The 22,061-nt window shown below is 48.2% G+C and overlaps 1 protein-coding gene across 1 annotated transcript in view; it reads right to left on the reverse strand.

Moving 5' to 3' along the window:
• Positions 1-58: 58 nt before the first annotated feature.
• The window catches only part of LOC118621248 (sine oculis binding protein homolog), a 161,909-nt gene continuing 139,906 nt past the window's right edge, over positions 59-22,061 (reverse strand). Inside the window, exons 6-7 of the mRNA XM_036248598.1 lie at positions 19,718-21,670; positions 59-1,286 (exon numbers count right to left, since the gene is read on the reverse strand). Of these exons, the coding sequence (XP_036104491.1) occupies positions 19,721-21,670 (1,950 nt within the window). The 3' untranslated portion in view covers positions 59-1,286; positions 19,718-19,720. The remainder of the gene's footprint in view (positions 1,287-19,717; positions 21,671-22,061) is intronic.

The raw sequence follows: 22,061 nt of genomic DNA on the forward strand, positions 1-22,061 counted from the left end.
TTTCTTTTTATTTTTTTTTTTTTTTTTCTGTACTCATCAGAATGGGATACTCCACGACTGTCTCACCAACTCAGTGCCAGGACACATGCTCTAGAGGACTCTGGACTTGCAGCTACAACTGGACAAGTGCACACAAGAAAATCTACCCTGTTATCCTCCACCCACTGATTGAGGATCGAATTGCACATTTCTCTTAACCATGACAGGAGAAAGCAAACAGTGAAACAGAATCATGGGTGATCTTTCTCACTTCCCCTCTTGTTTTCATTGGTTTGTCCATACCACTCTAATTATCATGAAAGGGCTCTGCGTATAGGGAGATTGCTTCACTGACTTCCTGGATCACCGAAAACCATCAGGGTTGAAATTTCATCCGAGTCTTTCGTGACGCCCAGCAAATATTCCCCCTCGGATTATTTTACACCTTGAGGGCATTTTGGTCTTCAGTTCAACACTCTTGCTCTGTTCCCAAATGGGGCGCTATTTAGGGGAGTTTAAAGAGAAAGCTGAGAAGAATAAACATTTACCGAGTTCTCTTGGCATTCGGTCTCTGAAAAACCACAGTATAAACTATTCATGCTGCTTCTTACATCTGTCAAATCGAAAATTAAAAGCCATAAAAGTGTAACACTGAAAATATGGCATTAAAAAGGATAAAGGTGGCCTTTGTAAAAATAACAAGAAAAGTATATCAGCCAATAAAATATTCTAACTCTTCGTTTAAAAGTGCATCCCGCGCAGGACAGAGATGAATCCGCAGTGTCGGGACTCCAGTGCGCTTCGTCTCCGCCGTCGAAACGTGAACAGTCTAGTCCGAAACCGTACAATGCAAATCACAATTCTTAGTGTAGCAGCAAAACCACAGCAGTTTTTAAAAAGTATAAAAAAAGGATTTTTGTTTCCAAATCCATCTGATCTTCCAGCCTCACCCTCTGAGCCGCGAGGATGGAGCAGGGAGAATACCTACATTGGTCCTTGTGGCTTGTTGGTGTTTTGTTTTGTTTCAAAACCAAGGGCGAAAGCCCTGAATCCCTCCGGGGAGAAGCAGCGATGGAGGCAGCAGGGAGGCTGGGCCCGCTTGCTGGGTCCAAGACGTGCTGGCTTCTCTGGGCTTAGAGGCCACCGAGGGAGGGCTGCTTCCTCTGAGATGCGTAATGACAGGAAGCGGCTTTATTTGCTTGAGTTTTAGCCAGAGGGGGTGGTGAGCTGACCAGCTGGTGTCATTGGATGTCGCGACATGGCTTGCTCTGCGCCCTCTCTCCATGCAAGGTACCCTGTGAGTGTTCCTAGACAAGAGGAGAGAGGCCGTCAGAATCCACCGGACGAACACCCGCCCCCAGGTGGGAGACCCCGGCATGAGTCAGAGAAGCACTCTCTCCAGCCAGCGGCCAGGCCTAGGGTGAGTCCCCAGAATTACGGCAGCACGGCACGATTTCCACATGACTTTCATTCACGTTTCTGTTCGGGGTCAGCCCTGCCAGCTTGGAGGAAATGAAGCTGGAGTGGCTGTTTGGAACACCGCAGGGAGCATGGTGCACCACACCCTGGCCTGGAGACCACAGCAGCATCCCCTGCCACCTGACCCCGAAACGTTCACCCTCCATTACTGCGCCAACCGGCAGGAGGTGTTTTAAGTTGCCAAGGTCACCTCAAAGCCCGGCAAAGTGACCACGGGACCCTGGAGCTCCGGACCTCACCCTTGTACTCAAGCAACAGCCCTGGTGTTTGCTGCAAAGGAGGAAAGCCAAGGGAGTCACTTAGCACATGAACCGTTCCTGTGGACACAGACTTCCCAGAGGTTTCCAATGGAGGAGCTGAGCTAGAAGGAATGCCCTCTGTGGGTCGGGTGGGACAAAGGTGAGCCATTCATATCTCTTCCCATCCAAACCAGACAGTAGCTTGGGACTGGGAGGCTAAAGCAACCAGGCCTTGGGGTCCCAGGGCAGAGGGTCCGACCAGCATTGTTCACCAGGAAAGTCCATTTCTGGGGAATGCCCACCCCAACTTTCACCGCAGACCTTAGGCTCTGCCTCACTGATCTCACTGGTTTAATTTCATTTGCTGCCAGTCCCTTGGTTTAAAATATAACTTCCTAAGGACACTCAGTCACTCCCAATAAGCAGCCACTGACCAGTCTGCCAATGCCACTGCAAAGTCTCCGAGGGCTGGAGCTGTGTCTGTTTTGCTCACGTCTCTATACCCAGCCCTCAGGTCCGCTCAACACACATTTGTCAAATGAATGAGGGTCAAGCAGCTCTCGCCTCATGCCCCAAACAGTACCCTTTTTTCCTTGCCAGTAAATGGGGATGTCGGAGACGTGCATGGGTAAAATTTGGCTAACATGAGGCGGTGACAGAGGACTCGTAAACATCTTTACAACTGCTGAGATTATCCCTAGAACAATGAACAAATAATATCAGAGAGGTGACAGAATTTAAAACTAGAGGGGACCCCAGAGACAATATACTATAATTTCCTCATTTTACAGATGGAGAGGTGGAGGCCACAGAGAGCCTTGGAAATTTGCTCAGGGTGTCTGCAGCATGAATTCAGCACAAGTGTGAGGAGGTCCAAGTACCCGCTGGGAGAACAAAGTACAAGCTTGTGCTTTGAACCCTGCTATCCAAATCCTGGTGTTAATGGTAACGATAATAATGATCAACCAAAAACAAGGTTTGAAAGTCTGAATGTGCACGACAGGAAACGCCTGAGTTTCCCAATCACATTAAATCGCCAGATCTGTGTGCATTTAATATGTATATTAAGTAACCAAAGTGAAAATGCAAAACACCACAAATATGCCACGGGGGCGGAATTACAAGGCCATGGAAACCTTCCTGTTTGGCATGGTCAGATTTGGAAATGTGGATGTCTGTTTCTGAATAAGGAGCTCACTTTTCTTTTCCTTTCTTTCTTTCTCGTTCTTTTCTTTCTTTCCTTCCTTCCTTTCTCCTCCACCCCCCTTCCTGTTTTGAGAATGAGACAACAGTAAGAAGGGTCACAAAAACAAGAGCACCAAGAGCCACCATCAAATGAAAGACCACAAAGGCCTGGGAAGGAGACTCGGGAATGACAAACAGAGCCACACGCACAAGTGTAGCTTCTTCCCGGACAAGTCTCTCTCACTTAGGGAGCACAGCCTGAAACTTGCTGTGGAAGTAGGGGAACCATCCCCTCCTCCGGGTTTGGCTCCAAGAGCGATCACACCTTATGCTCAGACGGAGCCTCGGAACCCTTTCTTTGAAAAGGAAAAGGGGGAGATGTTTGCCACCTCCCTCGGGCCGGGATGCACCACCATTCTGAGTCACTTGAGAGTGCCGTGGCTGCTTCTCCAGGGACGGAGCTTTTCTTCTGGAATGTACTCATGACCCCAGAAGAGCGTCGCTTCTCAAATAAGTTTCTTTGTATTCAAATCACCTTTGGACAAGGGCCAAACATGGACAGCATCAGCCTACTTGGAGGAAATCTTAAGGCTTTCATAAGGGACTGGGAGAACGGGATTATAATGAGAGCCATTCTGGAACCTTAACTACAGCATTTGCCATCCCAAACACTATAATAATCATCATTATTCTCTGGTATCTATTATTGTCTGGTAAATAATATGTGTTTTCCCCCCAAGTTCTAAGGGTGCAGCTGCACCACTCTATTTTTGCAGCCCCGCTGCTGGGAAAGCCTCCTCGCACCGAGCCCTTGAAGAGCAGGCAGAGCCCACACCGTGTGCTGTTTCCTTCCCGCTCCCAGGGATCTGCCAGGTCTGGGACACACACAAAGGCCAGATGGTGGCAGTACAAGTCCCTTTCGGCTGAAAACATTTGAGGAGGGGGTGGTACTGAAGCCATCCTCCGGCGTCCTGGCACGGGTTCAGAGCAGTCGCTTGGCTTGTTGGGGACACAGGACTAGAGTGGAGTCAATGGGAAGGAAGAGGCATGCTTGGGCTCCCCCTTCCTGCTAGTTCTCAGTAGGCAACTCAAGCGTAGGGAGGAAGCAAGCCTGGAGTTCGGAAAAGTGAACATGGCAGGAAGTTCCAGAGCCTGAGCCGGTTCCAGCTTCGCCCTCGTCACACTGAGGGATCTCACGGAAAGTCTGTCCTCTCTGTCTGAATGTCTTGATCTGAGCAAATGGGGAAAATAGTGCGACAGTGACACAAGTTACAATCTGGTGTGACCCCTAGACCTATTCCGTACCCTCCCCTTGATTCCTTCTCTGTGAAATGGGCCTGGGTGAGATTTTCTACATCTTCCATCTCTCATGTCCTGTGACTATAGGGTGTTTGTGCTTACACACAAACTCATTCACCTCTGGCAGAGTTCTGGAGTGTCCCTCAATGCAAGGGGTTCTGCGGAAGTGGCTGTGTTCATGCCTTGCATTTGGGTTTTCCTCTGCATCGGGGGTTTGTCTGAAGGCAGGGCCCTGTTACATGGAACATCCCTCACTCACCCTGCCTCCCATATACCGTGCATGCACTGTGTATGAAGACCAGCTCCACAACGCATGGTCTCCCACATACCGTGCATGCACTGTGTATGAAGACCAGCTCCACAACGCATGGCCTCCCATATACCGTGTATGCACTGTGTATGAAGACCAGCTCCACAACGCATGGCCTCCCATATACCGTGTATGCACTGTGTATGAAGACCAGCTCCACAACGCATGGCCTCCCATATACCGTGTATGCACTGTGTATGAAGACCAGCTCCACAACGCATGGCCTCCCACATACCGTGTATGCACTGTGTATGAAGACCAGCTCCACAACGCATGGCCTCCCACATACCGTGTATGCACTGTGTATGAAGACCAGCTCCACAACGCATGGCCTCCCACATACCGTGTATGCACTGTGTATGAAGACCAGCTCCACAACACATGGTCTCCCATATACCGTGTATGCACTGTGTATGAAGACCAGCTCCACAACGCATGGCCTCCCATATACCGTGTATGCACTGTGTATGAAGACCAGCTCCACAACGCATGGCCTCCCATATACCGTGTATGCACTGTGTATGAAGACCAGCTCCACAACGCATGGCCTCCCATATACCGTATATGCACTGTGTATGAAGACCAGCTCCACAACGCATGGCCTCCCATATACCGTATATGCACTGTGTATGAAGACCAGCTCCACAACGCATGGCCTCCCATATACCGTGTATGCACTGTGTATGAAGACCAGCTCCACAACGCATGGCCTCCCACATACCGTGCATGCACTGTGTATGAAGACCAGCTCCACAACACATGGTCTCCCATATACCGTGTATGCACTGTGTATGAAGACCAGCTCCACAACGCATGGCCTCCCATATACCGTGTATGCACTGTGTATGAAGACCAGCTCCATAATGTATGGTCTCCCACATACCGTGTATGCACTGTGTATGAAGACCAGCTCCACAACGCATGGCCTCCCATATACCGTGTATGCACTGTGTATGAAGACCAGCTCCATAATGTATGGTCTCCCACATACCGTGCATGCACTGTGTATGAAGACCAGCTCCACAACACATGGCCTCCCATATACCGTGTATGCACTGTGTATGAAGACCAGCTCCACAACGCATGGTCTCCCACATACCGTGTATGCACTGTGTATGAAGACCAGCTCCACAACGCATGGCCTCCCATATACCGTGTATGCACTGTGTATGAAGACCAGCTCCACAATGCATGGCCTCCCATATACCGTGCATGCACTGTGTATGAAGACCAGCTCCACAACGCATGGCCTCCCATATACCGTGTATGCACTGTGTATGAAGACCAGCTCCACAACGCATGGCCTCCAGCAGGCATGTACGGCCAGGTGCCTTCAAAATTCCAGGCCAAACTGCCCCTTCGGCCAGAGGGAGGACGTGTCCTCCGTACAGAATCATAACTGCGCATCCATCGCGTGGGGAGGGCCTCTGTCCAACGGGCACCTCCCTCCCAGCAGGAAAGCGCTGCTAAGAACGTGAGTCATCCTCCTTTATCACAGAACTTCCACCGTTATCGCGAGCACAACTGTGCCTGAGCACTAATAAGTTCTTTCCATTGACACTGTCAAAATGTGGCCATTCTTTCCTTCTTCTCTGGATTTCACAGCCTGAGACTTACGCTGGTTGCATTTAAAAGGAAATCTTATCATTTCTATGCAACCACTCACCAAAACAAATGTGTGTCCAGAGAAAAATGCCTGTCTTATTCGATATCCCAACATTTCTAAGCTCATTCCTCCGTGGTGTTGGAGTCCACCTCTCCCAGGAAGCCTGTTTCAATTAGTCTAATCCATTTTCCAAACTTTTATTCTTCTTTCCTTCCTCAAATACCCTGGTAATCAGCAGAATCAAAATCTCATAGGTATGTCCTGCCTTACCTGTTTAAAAGACAAGCTCCCCATGTCTGTCATATTTATTTCCAGGAGTCCAAAACCTGGGGCATCAATTCTGTGATGTGCGAGAAATGCCTGTTACCAAGCCGACTAGCCTTTGTCCAATTACCCAGGCCCTGCCAGTGACGCCACTCACTCGGGCACGTCGACCCATCACTTATCACAGTTAAATACAGCCATTAACTGCTGGCCTCAGCCACGCTGTTTATCTGGGACAATAACGAGTCCCCGAGGACTGGACTGCTCTCAGGTAGCTGCAGCTATTCTGGGACACTCACAAGGGTAGAGCCCCGCTCAATCAACAGAGCCACCTGCGCCAGCTGATAAGCCTGGCTGGGATGCCCGATAGTGGTCTCCCGCCCAAGTCATCCCAGGCAGAGCTATGGCTTGGTGAGGTTTTGCCCAAAAATGGTTCTCTCTCTCTCTGTCAACCATTGCTTCCTGAAGAGTTTTGAAATGGCTTTTACCAAAATGGAAAGCATTTTCATTAACGAAGTGAGTGGGATCTCTTTTCTTACAGTTCAGTCATTGATGAGAGTCATTAAGAAGTGCCTTCTCCTACTTGCGCAATTGTTATGGGAAATGACCCATGGTGAGGAAGGGGGCCGAGGGTCAGCTTCAGCTTAGCTCAGTGCTGGGCTCTGGTCGTCCGGTCCAAATCCCCTCATCACCCATGTGCTGCTACATCACGGCTCTGACAAGCTAAGGCTTACATATATATATATATATATATATATATATATATATATACACATATATATATATATATATTTTTTTTCTTAAACCACTGGCCTTGCTTTTAAAAAAAAATGCTTCTTTAGCAATTCCCTTTATTTTACTCTTTAATCAATAAATCACAACCATACAAGACCCACTGCTGGGATAACTCCATCTTTAATTCTTCGTTTCATAAATTAAAACTTTGACTTCCTTTGCTTAGCTGGTTCTATGAGTTTAGATGGACAGAGAGGTCTGTTTATTCTTACAAGTCATCACTGCTATTTCTTGCTGACCTTTAAAAGTTCCTGGGGGACGAAGAATCCTGAATCATGAACCCCCTCTGTGCACTCACAAAAGTATCTTCACCCTAGACAATGGATCGATTGATCCTCTCTCTATCTCAAATCCTTTCTGGAACCCGGGAGTTTAAGCAAACCAAATGACCCTGTCTCTGGCCCTTTTCTAAAAGCACGGAGGGATTTATGACTAACAGTGTACATTTTTACAAAGGCCTTGGAGCAGGTAGCCACATCCGTTCACAAGAGAAAACTAAAATAGAGAAGAATTACATGATGTGGTTAATGTTCTGCCCGAAATTTTGAAGAAGAGCATGGGGCCCTATGCCCCTGGCTCACAGGACCACACACTTCCTATCGTGGTTTGGGAATGGTGCAATGTTTCCAAAGAAAGGAGTCAAATTGTATTGAGCACCTACTTTCTGTCAAACACTGTGCTAGGCACTTTTATATAGTTGTTTCACTTGAAAACAAGTATAACTTACATAATTATTTCACTTATACACTTATTTCATTGAAACAACAATGTTACTAAAATATTGATTATTATCCCCATTTTACAGATGAGAAAATTTCCCCAGGAAGGTTTAGGAAATGACTTGCTCAAGGTCACCGCTAGAACAGGGCAAAGCTGGATTGGAGTCCAGCTCCCAAAGTCCATGCTCCCCTCCAGGGGGCGCTGCCCCTAGTTCAGGTTTCATCTCTGCCCCTTCTCTGACAAGCGGGGTCAGAATGGTAGAGCTGCAAGGGGCACTAGAGACATACACAGTCCAACTTCCTTGCTTTGCAAAAAAAGAACTCTGAAAAGTTATTTAATAAAAAATAATTGTGTTTTCATTCAAGTCCCATCAATACACAAATTAGCTGATGCTGGTTCATATGCCTTCCAAAAACTCTGCTTTAGATGAAGAAGTAGATGTTCATTAAGAAGGAGTTTGTTATTTCTCTCTACATATTATTTGAGTACAGGCATTCTAAGTTTTAAAAAAAAGAAAAGAAAAAGAGAGAACCCAGAAAAACAAAGCAGCTTTATGCGGCAAGTGACTATGGTCTATGGATCAATGAAAGGTTGTAAGATTTTAGGTGAGGTCTGAAAGAGCGGTCTTTCTGACACTGTATTTATTCTTTGCAACCAGCCCATTAGCAGGGAAGAAAGGGATGGCTTCGTATTCCCTACAACTTCACTATAAAAAGTAAGAGGGAGCACACTGATTCCCCCTCCACTCTGACGCCCAGGCCCCTGACAGCCAAGAAGGCAGAGTGTGGTTAATAACAGCTACTCCGCAGCCCGGCAGCCCCAGATGTTCAGGTATAACCTATTTACGCTCTGAAATCAGCTGCCCGATGTGAGGAAGCGATGCCATGGGTGGCGAAAACATGACTCTGGTCCTTGGCACAGGGAGTGTAACTCAAGCAGCTCGGGCCGTCTCCTGTGTCTCACAGAGGGGAAAAGGCAGATGAGGACTCAGGTTCTAACCCTGGCTGCGCCACTCTGTGACCTTGAGCATTATTTGCTCTGTCCCAGTACCTACGTGTAAAAGTGGAACCAGACTTCTCACGAGAATTTCTGGAATGGTTTCCCTGACCTCCGAGGACAGCATGCAAGTGTTTCGTTACCCGCCGTCACACATGCGAGGGAAGGAGTGCTGGGCTGCAGCGGCCACCATGACGACTCTTAATAAGCACCTACTATGTGCCAGGTAATGTGTGGGAATTTAAACTTCTGTTACTTACACTGGAGCCTGAGAATGCCATGAAGTAGGGGTTATTTGCTTCATGCTTTTGTATATGAAGCGGTTCTGCATGGTGGTTCTGGAGCCAGACTGCCAGTCAAATCCTAGCGCTGCCATTTATTAGCCAATGACACCGGGTAGGAGACAGCTTCTCTGTGTCTTCATCTGTAAAAGTATCCCCACGGAGGAGTTGTGGGCATGCATCATTTGGAACACTGTCTACATATAGAAAGTGCTCAACAAATATTAGCTGTTACCACAATTAATGAGAAAATGCAGGCACAAAGAGGTTATAAAACTTGTCCAAATGCTCATAGCTGGTTTTCAAATCCCAGCAGGTCTCACTCCAGCCCTGGACTCTTCTCCCAGGCACCGCAGCCCTTCGGGTAGGACATAGCTGCTGCTTCTAGGACACCTGTGATGGGCCACGCTCTGCATGTTTGTTTACCCATTCCTAGGACCGAGAGACCAAAGCTCAGAGAGGCTGAATCACTTCCTCTCTCACCTAGTAAACGGCGCGGCCAGGATTTAAACCCAGGCTAGCCCAACTCCGAGCCAGATGTTCTCATCCACGAAACCACACCACTGCCTCCCTTCACTACTGGGATCCACTGTTGCCACACGTGGCAGCTTCAGAAGGTCTACAACATGGGAGGTTATGAAAGATAAAAGGACATCTCCAAAAGTTACCAAATTCCCTGAGAAGTACCTGCAGGCCTGGGGAGGATCTGATTCAGATTCTGTGAACATCTCTGGAGGTGTCAGAGGTACAGCAAGCCAGCCAAGCCTTAAGGCTGCTCTTCAGTCCAGGGACACAGCTCTGGGCACCACTGTGGCCATTGCCCAGTCTGTGTTCATCATCTGGGAAGTCCTCTAGGTGACGAAGAGAGCTGCCACTTGCCTCTGTGGGCCACACCACAGCTCATACCTCGCCCTCCCTGCCCTGCTGGCCTACGGCTCGGAGCAGCTGGCCGGTCAGAAGGGCGGAGCCCCTGCTTCCGTGGCATTTGGGGCCCAGCCAGCATCCCTCTTGACTGGACTTCAGCGTGCTCGTGGGTTGTGAGGTTTCCTTCCACCGGGTGCTATGGAGCCTCCCAGGTCCCCCTCTGGGCACAAAGAAGGGGGCTCTTCCTCCCACGACACCGCCACAATGGATTTACATACCTAAAGCATAGATGGGGCAGCCACCCCTCACACCGGGGACAACATTCCACAAAGTTTAGAATCACCCGCTGGTAATGAGCACGTGGTTAGGATGCAATGATCAGCATTAGTGATGCCAGCTCCTCCTGCTTCCTTCCAGTCTATGAAGAGCAACCAAAGTAACTGTCCTCGAACAGATTTCACCCTGTCCCTGCTCTGCTCGAGGTCATGGTGATGCTGCCTCATGCGTGGAGCACAGATTCGCCAAACGCCTGCTCCTCCACCTGCCTGCTCTCCACCAGCCCCGCGCTCCTCTCCCTCTGCAGTCCAAGCCCCCTGCTCCCGCCCAGGGAAAGGGACAGTCATCCCTAATGTGACTTGCTCTCTCTGCATCCATTGCTTTTGATGTCCCACTACATCCCTCATTCCTCCACTCCTGACTGCCAGTCCATGTCCCTCCTGTTTCAGAACCTAGTTCCAAATCACCTGCTTTATGGGACCTGCATGAAACTAGTGTTCAATACTGTCAGTTTAAAATGGGTATGTTCCGCCCTGGCCCACTGGCTCGGTTGGCTGGAGCGTCGTCCCATTCACTAAAAGGCTGTGGGTTCAATTCCTGATCAGGGCTCATACCTTGTTTCAACCCCCAGTTGGAGCATGTACAGGAGGCAACCGATAGATGTTTCTCTCTCACTCTCTTTCTCTGCTTTCCCTTCCTTTCTCTCTAAAACAATCAATGAAAGCATATCGGGTGAGGATTGAAAAAAAGAAAAGAAAATGAATATGTTTCATCCTTTAGGAAATAATTGAAGACTATCTCTGAACCACATATAATGAAAGGGACTGCCTCCCTGTGTTTGGTTACGATAAGAAGTTTAAGTTTTATGGGCTGTAATATGTGAATTAAGTATAAATTAAAAACTCTAAATATATGATTTAAAAAAAACATATTATTCCTGTGCTTAGGCCACACACACACACACACACACACACAAATACACAAACACAAACACACACACGTAAACACACACACATACACACACGCAGACACACACACATACACACACACACACACACACACACACACAGATGAGAGAGAGAACAAGCTGATCAGATGATCAGTGAGAGGTGCTGTTAAAATAAGAACTAGAACCCTGAACCGGTGCCCCCTCATCTTCATCGGCAAAGTCATAATGTTTTTTTACAACATTTTTTTCATAGTTTTTCAATTAGCATTTGGGATTCATGTTGCTCAGAACTTGATGGGCAAGGAAATAGATATTAAGTCCCATATTTCTGATGCCATCCTATTAAATGAGAGGAACAGAGGGACCTGGGTGTGTTTTTTGGTTTGGCAAATTGTAGAACTATTCTTTCAAACATTTGGGGTTTGTCTAAAACCAAAACTTATTTTGCCAGGCACTTTGGCCTTCATTTTTAAACCCATGTGTATTTTAAAAGACATTCAATCTATATGTTTCTGACTCATTTACACTTAACTCATGAAAAATTCTGTTCGGTAAGAGCTATTAGATGTCCAAGCAAGTTTATGAGCCTTTTTAAGCCATCCTTCCCCACCCCCGTCCTTACGAGAAAGTTCTACTTTGCCAGCCATAAAAGAGTGTGAGCCCCAGAGGCCTGTGGTCAGTTTGAAATTTATAACCTCCTAAGCTTAAATGGATTCCAAGTTTGGAAAAAAAAAATTTCCTCTCCTCTTTTTTATATTAAGTGCACAAATAGGCTATCTATGATAAAGACAGGATCCTCGGTCTCGGTTCCCAAGGTGGCTGAAGTGAATAGTAAAGATTTCGATCTAACCACCAGTAAATCGTCCCGAAGACGGTTGGAAGAAACAATAGGTCACGTTAAGTTCACACGGACACAGATTCAGATCCAAGACACTAACGGGAAACTTCACTAATTACCCCTAGAGTAAGGGAAAAAAGTGGGATTCAAGGGGAACATTTTACCTTTAGGGGACTAAAACCCTATTTGTGACTTTTCATACATTTTTAAAATAAGCTGAGTCTCCTAAAAGCGGCATTGGAATTCAAACCAGAAAAGCAGAGAGAACGTGCCTGGCTGCTGCAGTGACCTCGCCCGGATCTTCTCCACAGAGCGATGCGCAGAGACCACTCGATCAGGGTATTCTAGTTGGGGGAACGCTTTTGGATAAAGTACTTAAATATGGCTTATAAATATTTAAAGTATAAGCATCTAACAAATCATAATGACAAAGTTTTACATTTAACCACATGTGCTCCAAATATCTTGAAATTACTCTAAATATGGGTTTAAAATATCAAAAGGCCTTGTTGATGGGATGCAGAGCTTTGCAGAGCGACTTGAACCTGATCACTCTTGCTCCCACAACACCCGAGCCGCACAGTTTTTAAAGTGTGCATGCGTAGATTTCTGTAGAAGAAGATCGTGTTACAGTCTGAATTTCCAAAACAAGAGTGGAAGAATGAAATATAGGGTTTCCCCTTCTCTCACCAAATTCAGCTTAGCCACTTTGCTTCTAGATAATTTGTTATTGTAGGTTGGCTCAAATTTAAGACAGTAACGTTTTAGAAACACTTGGAGAACTAAGCCAGCTGCAAGGGGGATATCATTACAAATTGAGACACATGTTGTACGGGAATACCATTCATTTTCAATACCAGAAACATGTCTGGGGATGTCAGCCATGCAAATGAGGGAGAGATACACTTTTTTATTGCAGTTTTTGGACGGTAGGTCAATGTTTCATATCAAATGAGTCCATCAGGTATGTTTTTCCCTTCTGTTCTTTTGGTGCTATCCGTCATATTCTTACTTCCCTTTTTACAAATCAAAACACAGCTTGCTAGCAAATGAAGACAACAAACCAGAGGTCCAGAGGTCCAGAGGGGAAATGATGAGACAACTAGCAGAGGCAGCCAACTGTGTGGACGGGGTGAGGCTGGGGAGCCTGGGACACGGCACAGTGTTGATTAGTCACAGTCCTGACCCCACGGCTGCGTGGAAAGGCAGCTAGCTCTGCCCTCGTTCCCTTCTCCCTGTCCCAAGCTGTACATTTGGGCAACATGGTAAAATTCACAAGCATATTGCTGCTTAGCTCTCAGTCCTAAGAGCTCCGAGTTAAGAGATTTCAGGGGCAACTTGACTGGTTTCCAATATAAGGATGTGTAGTACATTCGGGACTATTTTAAAGCAAGAGGGACTAATTCCAAGTTTCTGTTGCTATTGCTTTTGCTCCAGTCATTTTCACTAGAATCTTTTAAGTTATTCTTGAAATAATTCGTGTGTTTCCCCTCCTCGATGATGGCCTCACGTTGTGAATCCTGGCCCCACCCTGCATTTTTCTCAAGCAGCGGGCTGTGGAAACTCACAAATCTGGACAACTGGATGCGGTTAGTATTTAGAGCTGGCATCCGAGATGGCATTTACTCCTTCCCCTTGATGCCAGACGGTACACTGTTTATCTTTAAAGGCTAATTTATTTGTTTCTCTGAAATGGATGCCTTTGATGCTTTTGAGGCATTAAAAACAGTTTACACATGAAGAGTACATTGCCTTAACATGCATCCACACAATAAGTGTTATGCATTTAAAATGGCAACTGAAGAATACAAAAGCATCTGCCTGGGACTGGGTGAAGGAAAAGAGAATGCCCAGCCTCTGCCCCTTTGGCACAATCTCTTTGACAAGAGAGTCTGGCAAAGGCCTGATGGGGTGATGGGGGTGGAGGTAAGTGCTCCACGACATGAGGTAAGTGTTCCATGCTGCAGTATATTTTGGTCTTCAAACACCTCTGCCCCTCCGCAACGCTTGTCTGCATGAAGGTAGGTGTAAGTGATTGAACCATGATGCCCAGGCAGCGGCTCAGGCCGGCAAGGGAGTGATTCATTGGAAACCAGATGGGGAGCTTATTTCCAGAGCTCTTCTGGGCAATGGCTTGTTAATAGCCAGTCAAATGCTTCCCCCATTCCAAACACACGCTCTCCAGGTAAAGAAGCATGCTAGAGAGCTGGGGAGAATAGGAGCGCCCCCAGACATGGCCACATCAATGCACTGGGGTTACTGAGCCGGCCACGTACTGGACCCTAGCCATTCTACTCTCCCGGCCTCAACAGCACAGCGGAGGGTTTTCCACTGCAAGACGATGTCTCTCCAAACAGTGTGAACTTGGAAAGTCCCAGTGCAGGGAAGTACCTGCCTGTTTCTTTTCTTGCTTCCCTATTCTCACACCACAGGCACTCACAGGACATGGTGAGGAAGAAAAGTCTATAACCTTTTGCATTTTTTCACCAAGGTAATCTTACGGAGACTAGTGCTACATCAGTGATTCTGCAATATTAGATCCACAGCAAAAATTGCTAAAAATGAATTCTTAGTTTTAAAGGAAACTTACAATTAATTCAGCTTCCTCAGAGTAACAAGAAAAAATCCAACTCTGATGTTTCTTGGTGGTAATATAAGATAATCCTTCAGAGATGTAAGGCATACTTTTTCTGAAGCCAAAATCTATGAACCTCTCCTCCCAAGAAAATACCTCTGTGCTCAGGCACATAGAACTTTCCAGGTGATTCTAGAAGAAACTGCTAAAGGGCATCCCTAGACTAGTCCATGGAGCCAGGAGACCCGCTTCAGGGAGGGGCCATGGGGGTCAGAAGGTCTGGAGATCGGGGCCAGGGCTAGTGCTGCCTTTGCATGACCCCGAGAGTGGGTTCCTCTTTCAAGTGTGTGCACTGAGCACTTCTCTTGCTTACCTTAGTCCCAGCCCTGCTGGAGATGGAGGGGAATGGCTACATCTGAAAGAAATAAATACCCGGTCACATATGTCATTTCCTTCTCCACCATAATCGCGTTGGGATAAAATCCAAAGCCAGATGCCTGCACATTAACAGCCCTCCTTCAATCCCCTGTCCTAAGGGTTACAACAGACCCAGCAGCACTGAACGAGATGTGTCAAGAGCTGATCTCGACACTGTTTATTCCAGAAATCTCTCCTCTACGAGACTGAAATGCTCACAGCCAGCAGTCTCCCCGGCCCTCGCCGCTCACGTGGGTGCAGGCGGGAGAGCTGGGCTTTCCCACTGGCTCTTTGGATGAGCTGCACCCAGAAGTGGACAGCCACCAGCATCCGGACAGGCAGCTGAAACCTGCCGTCAAGGATGATGTCGGCCATGAACATTTCCAACAACCAAGTACTAAACATCCAAAGTCTCAAGTCTGGCGTCGGATTCGCACATCCCGTTTGTATTGCTTTCCTCCCCCTCACTCTCTTTTTTCTTCTTTTTCTTACTTTTGAACTGGCACCCACAGTAATATTTCAAAGGTATTAACTTGACTGCCCGGGAAGCCTACGCCTCTCTCAAACTTCTCAACGGGAGAAACTAAACTGGCAAGTTACCTGTCACCCCCACCCTCCGGCTGTCCTCATGAGGCGAGCCCCCCCCACACTAGCCCTTTCTGGGATTGTGACACCAGGACCAGACTAATCATTAAACTCTTAGCTCCAAGAAGCCCAAACTGCAGCTGCGTCCTCCAGCTCTCCTAAAGAAAACTGAAGTGGGGGCCGCCCTGCGCTGCGGCTGAGAGCACCTCGGAACTGGGGCCGGGGAAAGAGTCTCGAATTTTCTTGCTAGTTTTAGGAACACGTAAGAAAACGGGGAGCCGCCAACGCGGGAAGTTGTGTGAACTTGTGGCTCCTCAGGAATGGAACAAGTGGGGGTGAAGGGGTTACTCCCGGTACACATTTTTTCCATCGATTATTTTACTTAAAGAGAATATGTCATTTCCTTGGAAAATCGAGGAGGGGGGATATTTGCTTTTGAATATCTTCAAACATATGCAAATGGTTACTCTGAACTCCCCAATGTACCATAAACAAGTGTAAACTGTAGAAATTCAGAAAATGTGCAAATACAAACAGTTATCCCCAAGCTCCAAGGCAAAGAAGAGGAGGGTATATTCCATTTGTAAATGGAATTCTTTGTGGATAGAAGAGTTTGGGAAATGTTTAAACATTGTTTTCCTTATTATTTGGGGGGATAATTTTTCCAGCTTACAGAAGCTGCAGAACTGGAATTTGGAGCCTTCAAAGTTGAAGATTAAAGGAAGTTTACAACCTTTTAAAACTTTCAACTAAACTTAATTTGTTCTGCATCTGGGAAAATATCTGCCCATTAAAATTTGTAATCATATCAACAAATAAGAATGCATAAAGTCAGGTAACCAGGAACAGAATCATTTCAAAATGGGGAAAGAAATACTATAATTTCACAAGAACTAGCAAATATGGTTACTTCTTTGAAGACAACTGCAGTTACCTGGATTACTGATTTCAAGATACAGTCTGCTTTGAATCTATTTAAAACGGAAAAAAAAAAAGTAATACAATATGCGAGTGGTGGTACAGTGAAAAGAATGAAGAGCCCTGATTGAAGTAACTGACAGACTTTCCTATGAGAAATAATATAACGAGTCACCACAAACAGATGGAAAAGCCACTCACCTGCACCTCACCCACAAAACTCAGCCCAGGTTTTTTTTGTGGTTCTTACTGTTTTCCACTTTGGCTTTAACTCATCACCAAACAGTGTTCACTGTTAGGGCACAAAAGCCACATAGTCCTTTATTTAACAGATGCATTTCCAGTTTGCACAGCCATACCCATGGGCTGGGTTTCTGAAGGCATAGAAGAAAAACAGTACCACGTGTGCACAGAAAATCAGGAGAGGCCAGAGGATGTGAGTGAGTTATGGCAGGTTGAGACTGTGCTTCGAGGTGACACGGAACTATACAGGGCAAGAGAAACCGTGATTTAGTGGAGGAGAGGCGGTTCTTCCCCCATCTTAAATCACGTGCCTTGTCACCCGCTGTAACCGGCTAAGCCTGAGTGTCTCTCACTTTAGAGAAATGCTGTAATTTCGAGGGGGATGGGGGACATCATAAAAAACTCTCTAATCTCAAGGGGCTATGGGTAATTTCATCATTGCATCTTCTGAAATTGGCTAAAGCCAGGTTAATATTTTTAGTAACGACTCTGGTCCACACACAAGACCCTCGCCTAATTCTTTATTCAGAAACATGTATCAGCCAAATAGCCATCATATATTTCACACTTTTATGTTCTTTTGGCCCCATGCTACTTATGGGCCAGTGGCACTATTCTTGACCTGGTCACTTCTCACTCCGGTAATGGCAGTAAAATCTATCACCTTCCCATTCTTCCTTTTATGTCATTTGAATGGGTGATATTAGAATGTTTAAAATGACAATTCCCAATGCCTTCTGAAGTCCGTCACCTTGTTGGTCGCACATCTTCCCATTACTCACTGCTTTGTCAACCAGATGAAATTACTCTGGTAGAGAAATCAGGGGTTTTCAATTGAGGTGACTCCGAAAAGACTGAGGCCATCTGTCTTCAGACAGCAGAACTTGGTAGATGTGAAATCCAGAAGAAACGGCACACTGATTTTAAGTATTCTGCTCGTACTGGCAAAGCCATCAGTGGAAAAGGGAACCTCAAAGTATGATGGCTGGGAATCCCTTCTTGCTCCACCCAACAAGCTTCCTTGCTCTGGCTCTGTGCTTCCCAGGCAAACTCTGGCTGTAAGTTACACAGGTGCTCACGTAAATATGCTGGACTTAGAGACAACGGTCTGACACACCACATCAAGTGTTCTGGTTCACACCTACATTGCTCACTGTGGACTAATGGGTTGTTATTCTAGGTCTGTTGTTGTAAAAACAGAATTGAACACTGTCAATAAAACAAACAAACAAACAAAAATGGAACCCTGTCTGAACACTTAGAGAAGTTGGTAGGTAGGCCTGGTGTTTCTCTGGGAACTTTTCCCTAAGACAGCTGAGGTGGATAAAATAATTTTATTAAGCACTGTAATAAGGGGGCCAATTAGCCTAGTCCCTTTCGGTGGTTTAAAGAAAATGTAGCTCTGGAGTCAGACAGGCTGGATTTAAATCTTGACGCTGCTTACTAACTTGATGATCTTGGGCAAGTTACTTAATTTCTGTCTCAGTTTCCTCATCAGTAAATGAAGACAGTAATAATTGTTGTATGGACTGGATCTGAATAAAGACTACTGAAAAACCCTTAGAAGACAACCTGGACACACAGATGTGAGCACTTGCTCTTCCTGTGCTCCACTCCGCCTACCCAGGCTCCTCCTTCCTGGGTTCACATCCCCACACACCATACCTGCCTCAAGGGCAGGCTCTGCATCATGTTCACCTGGGCATCTCCCCAGCTTCTGGAAGGAGCTGTGCAGTTTGGTGCTCAGTGAATGTTCATTTCTCATCCTTTCCTCTGCATACAGTTAATAAACCTCAACTGAATGTCAGCTTCCTTCCCTCTTGGGAAGGGGAGAGAGCTCTGGCTCTGGGTTTGGCAGACCTGAGTTGACTACTGGTTCCCCCACCCACTAGCTTTGATTTGGGCAACATCTCGGAGCTTCATCTTCCTCCTTGGTAAGAGGCAGATGCCCGTCCAACCAGGACTGGGGGGAGGATCGAAGGAGGCCACATGTGACTATTCGGAGGCATGCCACACATGCGCGTTCCCCTCCCCCTTACTGAAACTCTGGACTCATCAATGGCTCACTTGGCATTAAGCAGGATTCCCCTGCTGAGGTCAGAGGGTTCACTCTCATCCGCTTCAGCAACGCGCCCCTTTTCTCTGTCAAAGCCTCCCACTGTCTGAAGAGTTGAACCCACCAGCTGAGCTGCTGAGCCCCAAGATCAGGAGAAAGCAAAGCTTGTCAGTGATGCTTGAAGTATGACCTGGGAAATGTGGTTGGTGACAAATGAAGGATGAGATCCCATGAACACGAGCTATGAGCCACTGCTCCAACACCCTGCCAGGCAAAGGGGACTTAGTGGCTTGGGTTCAATCGGCATTAAGCATATAAGAAAGGTAGTTTTTATTCTCGTCTTGCAAATGGAATCCGGTGGTTATTGAGAAAATTTGGTGAATTGGGACATTCTGCCCATGTGTAAACCAGCTCTAGGAAGTGGACCAGTTTACCTTTTACCATAGCCCTGTAAACCTCCTGACTGAACATTTACCTATTCCAAGTAATCTCTCCTTCCTCCCATAACATCCTCCTCTTTTTCAATATAGTGAATTACAGGGCATAATAACAAAAGTGCACTTAAGAAGACAACGTTTCAAGTTAGGTTCAAGAGTGGGCTTTACCATGAAGTAGTGACCTTGGGCATGGCACGTATATGCTGTGACTCAGTTTCATCAGCTGTAAAATGGGGATGATGTTGGACCAAAATGATTATCGTGAGTGACCATACAAGCTGTATCGTAAAACATGTAAGGTAAAATCATGATTATCGATTCAACTCCCTCGCCTCTGCCTGCCTTGCAAGAAACAAGGAGAGGCGCACTGGCTCGTGTGGAGGAGTGCCTGCGTGGACATACAAACCTTTTACTTATTCTGATTTCTAATTCGGAGACACCTCCTTTTGAGCGGGGGCTCCAGGTCCTCGGGCCCGGCGCTGAGCATGGGCGAGGAGATGATGCAGGGCGCCATGGCAGCCTTCTCCGCGGGTTTTGGCACAGGCTGGATCACGCAGCCCGTCTTGGGCAGCATCCGCAGAGCATAGGCGTGGTCCTCGTCCGCGGGGTTATTAAGGTTTGGGTCTGACTTGTCGCCCCCCGCTAGGGCCTCCTCCCCCATCAGCTTTTTGGCCGCCTCCCCGTCCAGGTGGCAGTTGGAAGCACAGTTGTTCTCCTTGACGGACTCCAGCTCGCTCAGTGCGGGCTCCTCGGGCGACAGCAGCTTCTTGGAGGGTGCGGGCGGCGGCGGCGGCGGCTGCGGGGGCAGCTCTGGCGGTGGCTCCGCGCCCTTGGAGCCCTCCGCAGTGGCGCCGCGGGTGCCGTTCACGATGACGTTGCAGGCCGCGGCGGCCTCGGGGCCCGCGGGGGCGCCCGGGCCCGGGTCGCCGGCGGCGGGCGGGCTGCAGTGGCCGTCCCTGCAGCCGCCGCAGGTCCTGCGCTCCGCGGCGCTCGGCTCGCGCTCCGCCTTGACGTGCGCGTGCAGCGCGCGGTGGATCACGTTGTGCAGCCGGGCCCGGTGGCCCACGGTCAGGTCGATGACGCCGTCCTGCGGGCCCTGCAGCACGCCAGGGAAGCCGCACTGGCCGCCAGCGCCCGGGGGGCTGCCCGCGCGCCGCGTCAGGTCCACCACTTCGCCCCGGCCGTGCTCCGCGGGCGCGGGCGCCAGGCTCAGGGCCTGGCCCGAGCAGCCGGGCGGCGAGTCCGCGGACTTGGACGAGCCCTGCTTGGAGTCCCGGGGGGACAGGGAGTGTCCGCCTGGCTTGCCTCCTGCCGCCGAGGAGTCTCCAGGGGCGCTCGGAATGAAGTTCTCCCCGTTGCTGGAAAATCCATTGGGGGGCTTGGAATCATTGACATGAGGGATGGGAATAGGGATGGGAATGGGCACGGGCAGGGGCACGATCACTGGGTATGGCACGAGCAAGGTGGGGGGCGGTACCAGCGGGGCCAGCGACGGCAGCCCGAAATTCATCATCTGGGGCACGGGCATCGGGCCATTTGGCATCATGCTCACCGGCGGGAAGGGGAGACTCGGCAAGGGCGCACCCGGGGGCGGCGGGGGCAGCAGGCCTGGGGGGTTCCCAGGCATGGTAGGGGTGCTCGGGGGATGTATGTGGGGCGATAGCATGGGCCGATGCATGGGGCTGGAAGTGGGGCCCAGGTTCCTGGGGCCTCCGGGCGGGGGCCCGATGCCAGGGAGCATGGGGTTCGACAGAGGGCTGTTGGGGTTGGAGGCGTGGTGTGGCGGCCCTCGAATGAAGGGCGGGCGGATCTGCTGCATGATCTGTTGTTCCATGAAAATAGGCAGCGGCACCGGGCCGCGGTTGGTCATCACCATGGGAGGGCTTCGGGGTGGGACACCGAGAGGAGGCCCGATGCTAGCAGGTGGCTGGACAGAGACAGGAGGGATGTTTGCAGTCTCGCTTATGGACATGGACTTGGGCACTGGCGTGGGGATCTTAGTGACAGAGCAGTTGGCAGTGTCAGATGGAGAGACGGTGGTGGACGCTGATGGGCCAGGGCCCTGGCTTTGGCCAGCTGCAGCCACCGGGGAGGGTGCCTTCCTCCGAGCATCTGTTAGAGGAATATTCCAAGAGTCTGGAGTGAGCAGCTGCACCCCGGTGCCTTCTGCTTTATTTTCCATGGGAGGGTGTAATGTGCTGCACAGCCCAGCTGGAAGATTGGCCTGTGTCTCTTTGTAGAAAATGTCCATTTTGTATTGATTGAGACATTTTGCACTGCAGAACTGAAGCCTTCTTTCCCCGTCCCCAAAATCCAGATATTCTTTTGTGTGTCTGATGTGCTTACACCAGTCACATACCTACAACACAGTAATAAAAAGAAAGAAAGTAAGATAAGCGATGCCCTTTGGTAGATGGTGTTGCATGTTTCACATAAAGGTTCTTTCAAACTTTATCACAGTTTTTCAAACAGGCTGAAAGTGTTTTCTTCTAAAAGGTAAAATTCTTAAATGTTTGTAAAATGATTTCTCCCTGGAAGCCAGAATTGCTTTATTAATATCAACCCTTCAGAACAGCAATTATCACCATCTCCTACTTTAAAAAAAAATAAATAAGAAATTGTGTTGTCCCCTTTAAGGTGGATCTGACAAAAAGGAATATAAATACCTGCCCACACATTTTCACTTGTCAGAGGCTCGTTGTAAATGCAAATCTAAATAGCTTTTGAAGAGAAGGATCCTCCAGAAAGTT

The sequence above is a fragment of the Molossus molossus genome, unplaced genomic scaffold (assembly GCF_014108415.1).
Source record: "Molossus molossus isolate mMolMol1 unplaced genomic scaffold, mMolMol1.p scaffold_m16_p_8, whole genome shotgun sequence".
In the NCBI taxonomy this organism is placed as follows: Eukaryota; Metazoa; Chordata; class Mammalia; order Chiroptera; family Molossidae; genus Molossus; species Molossus molossus.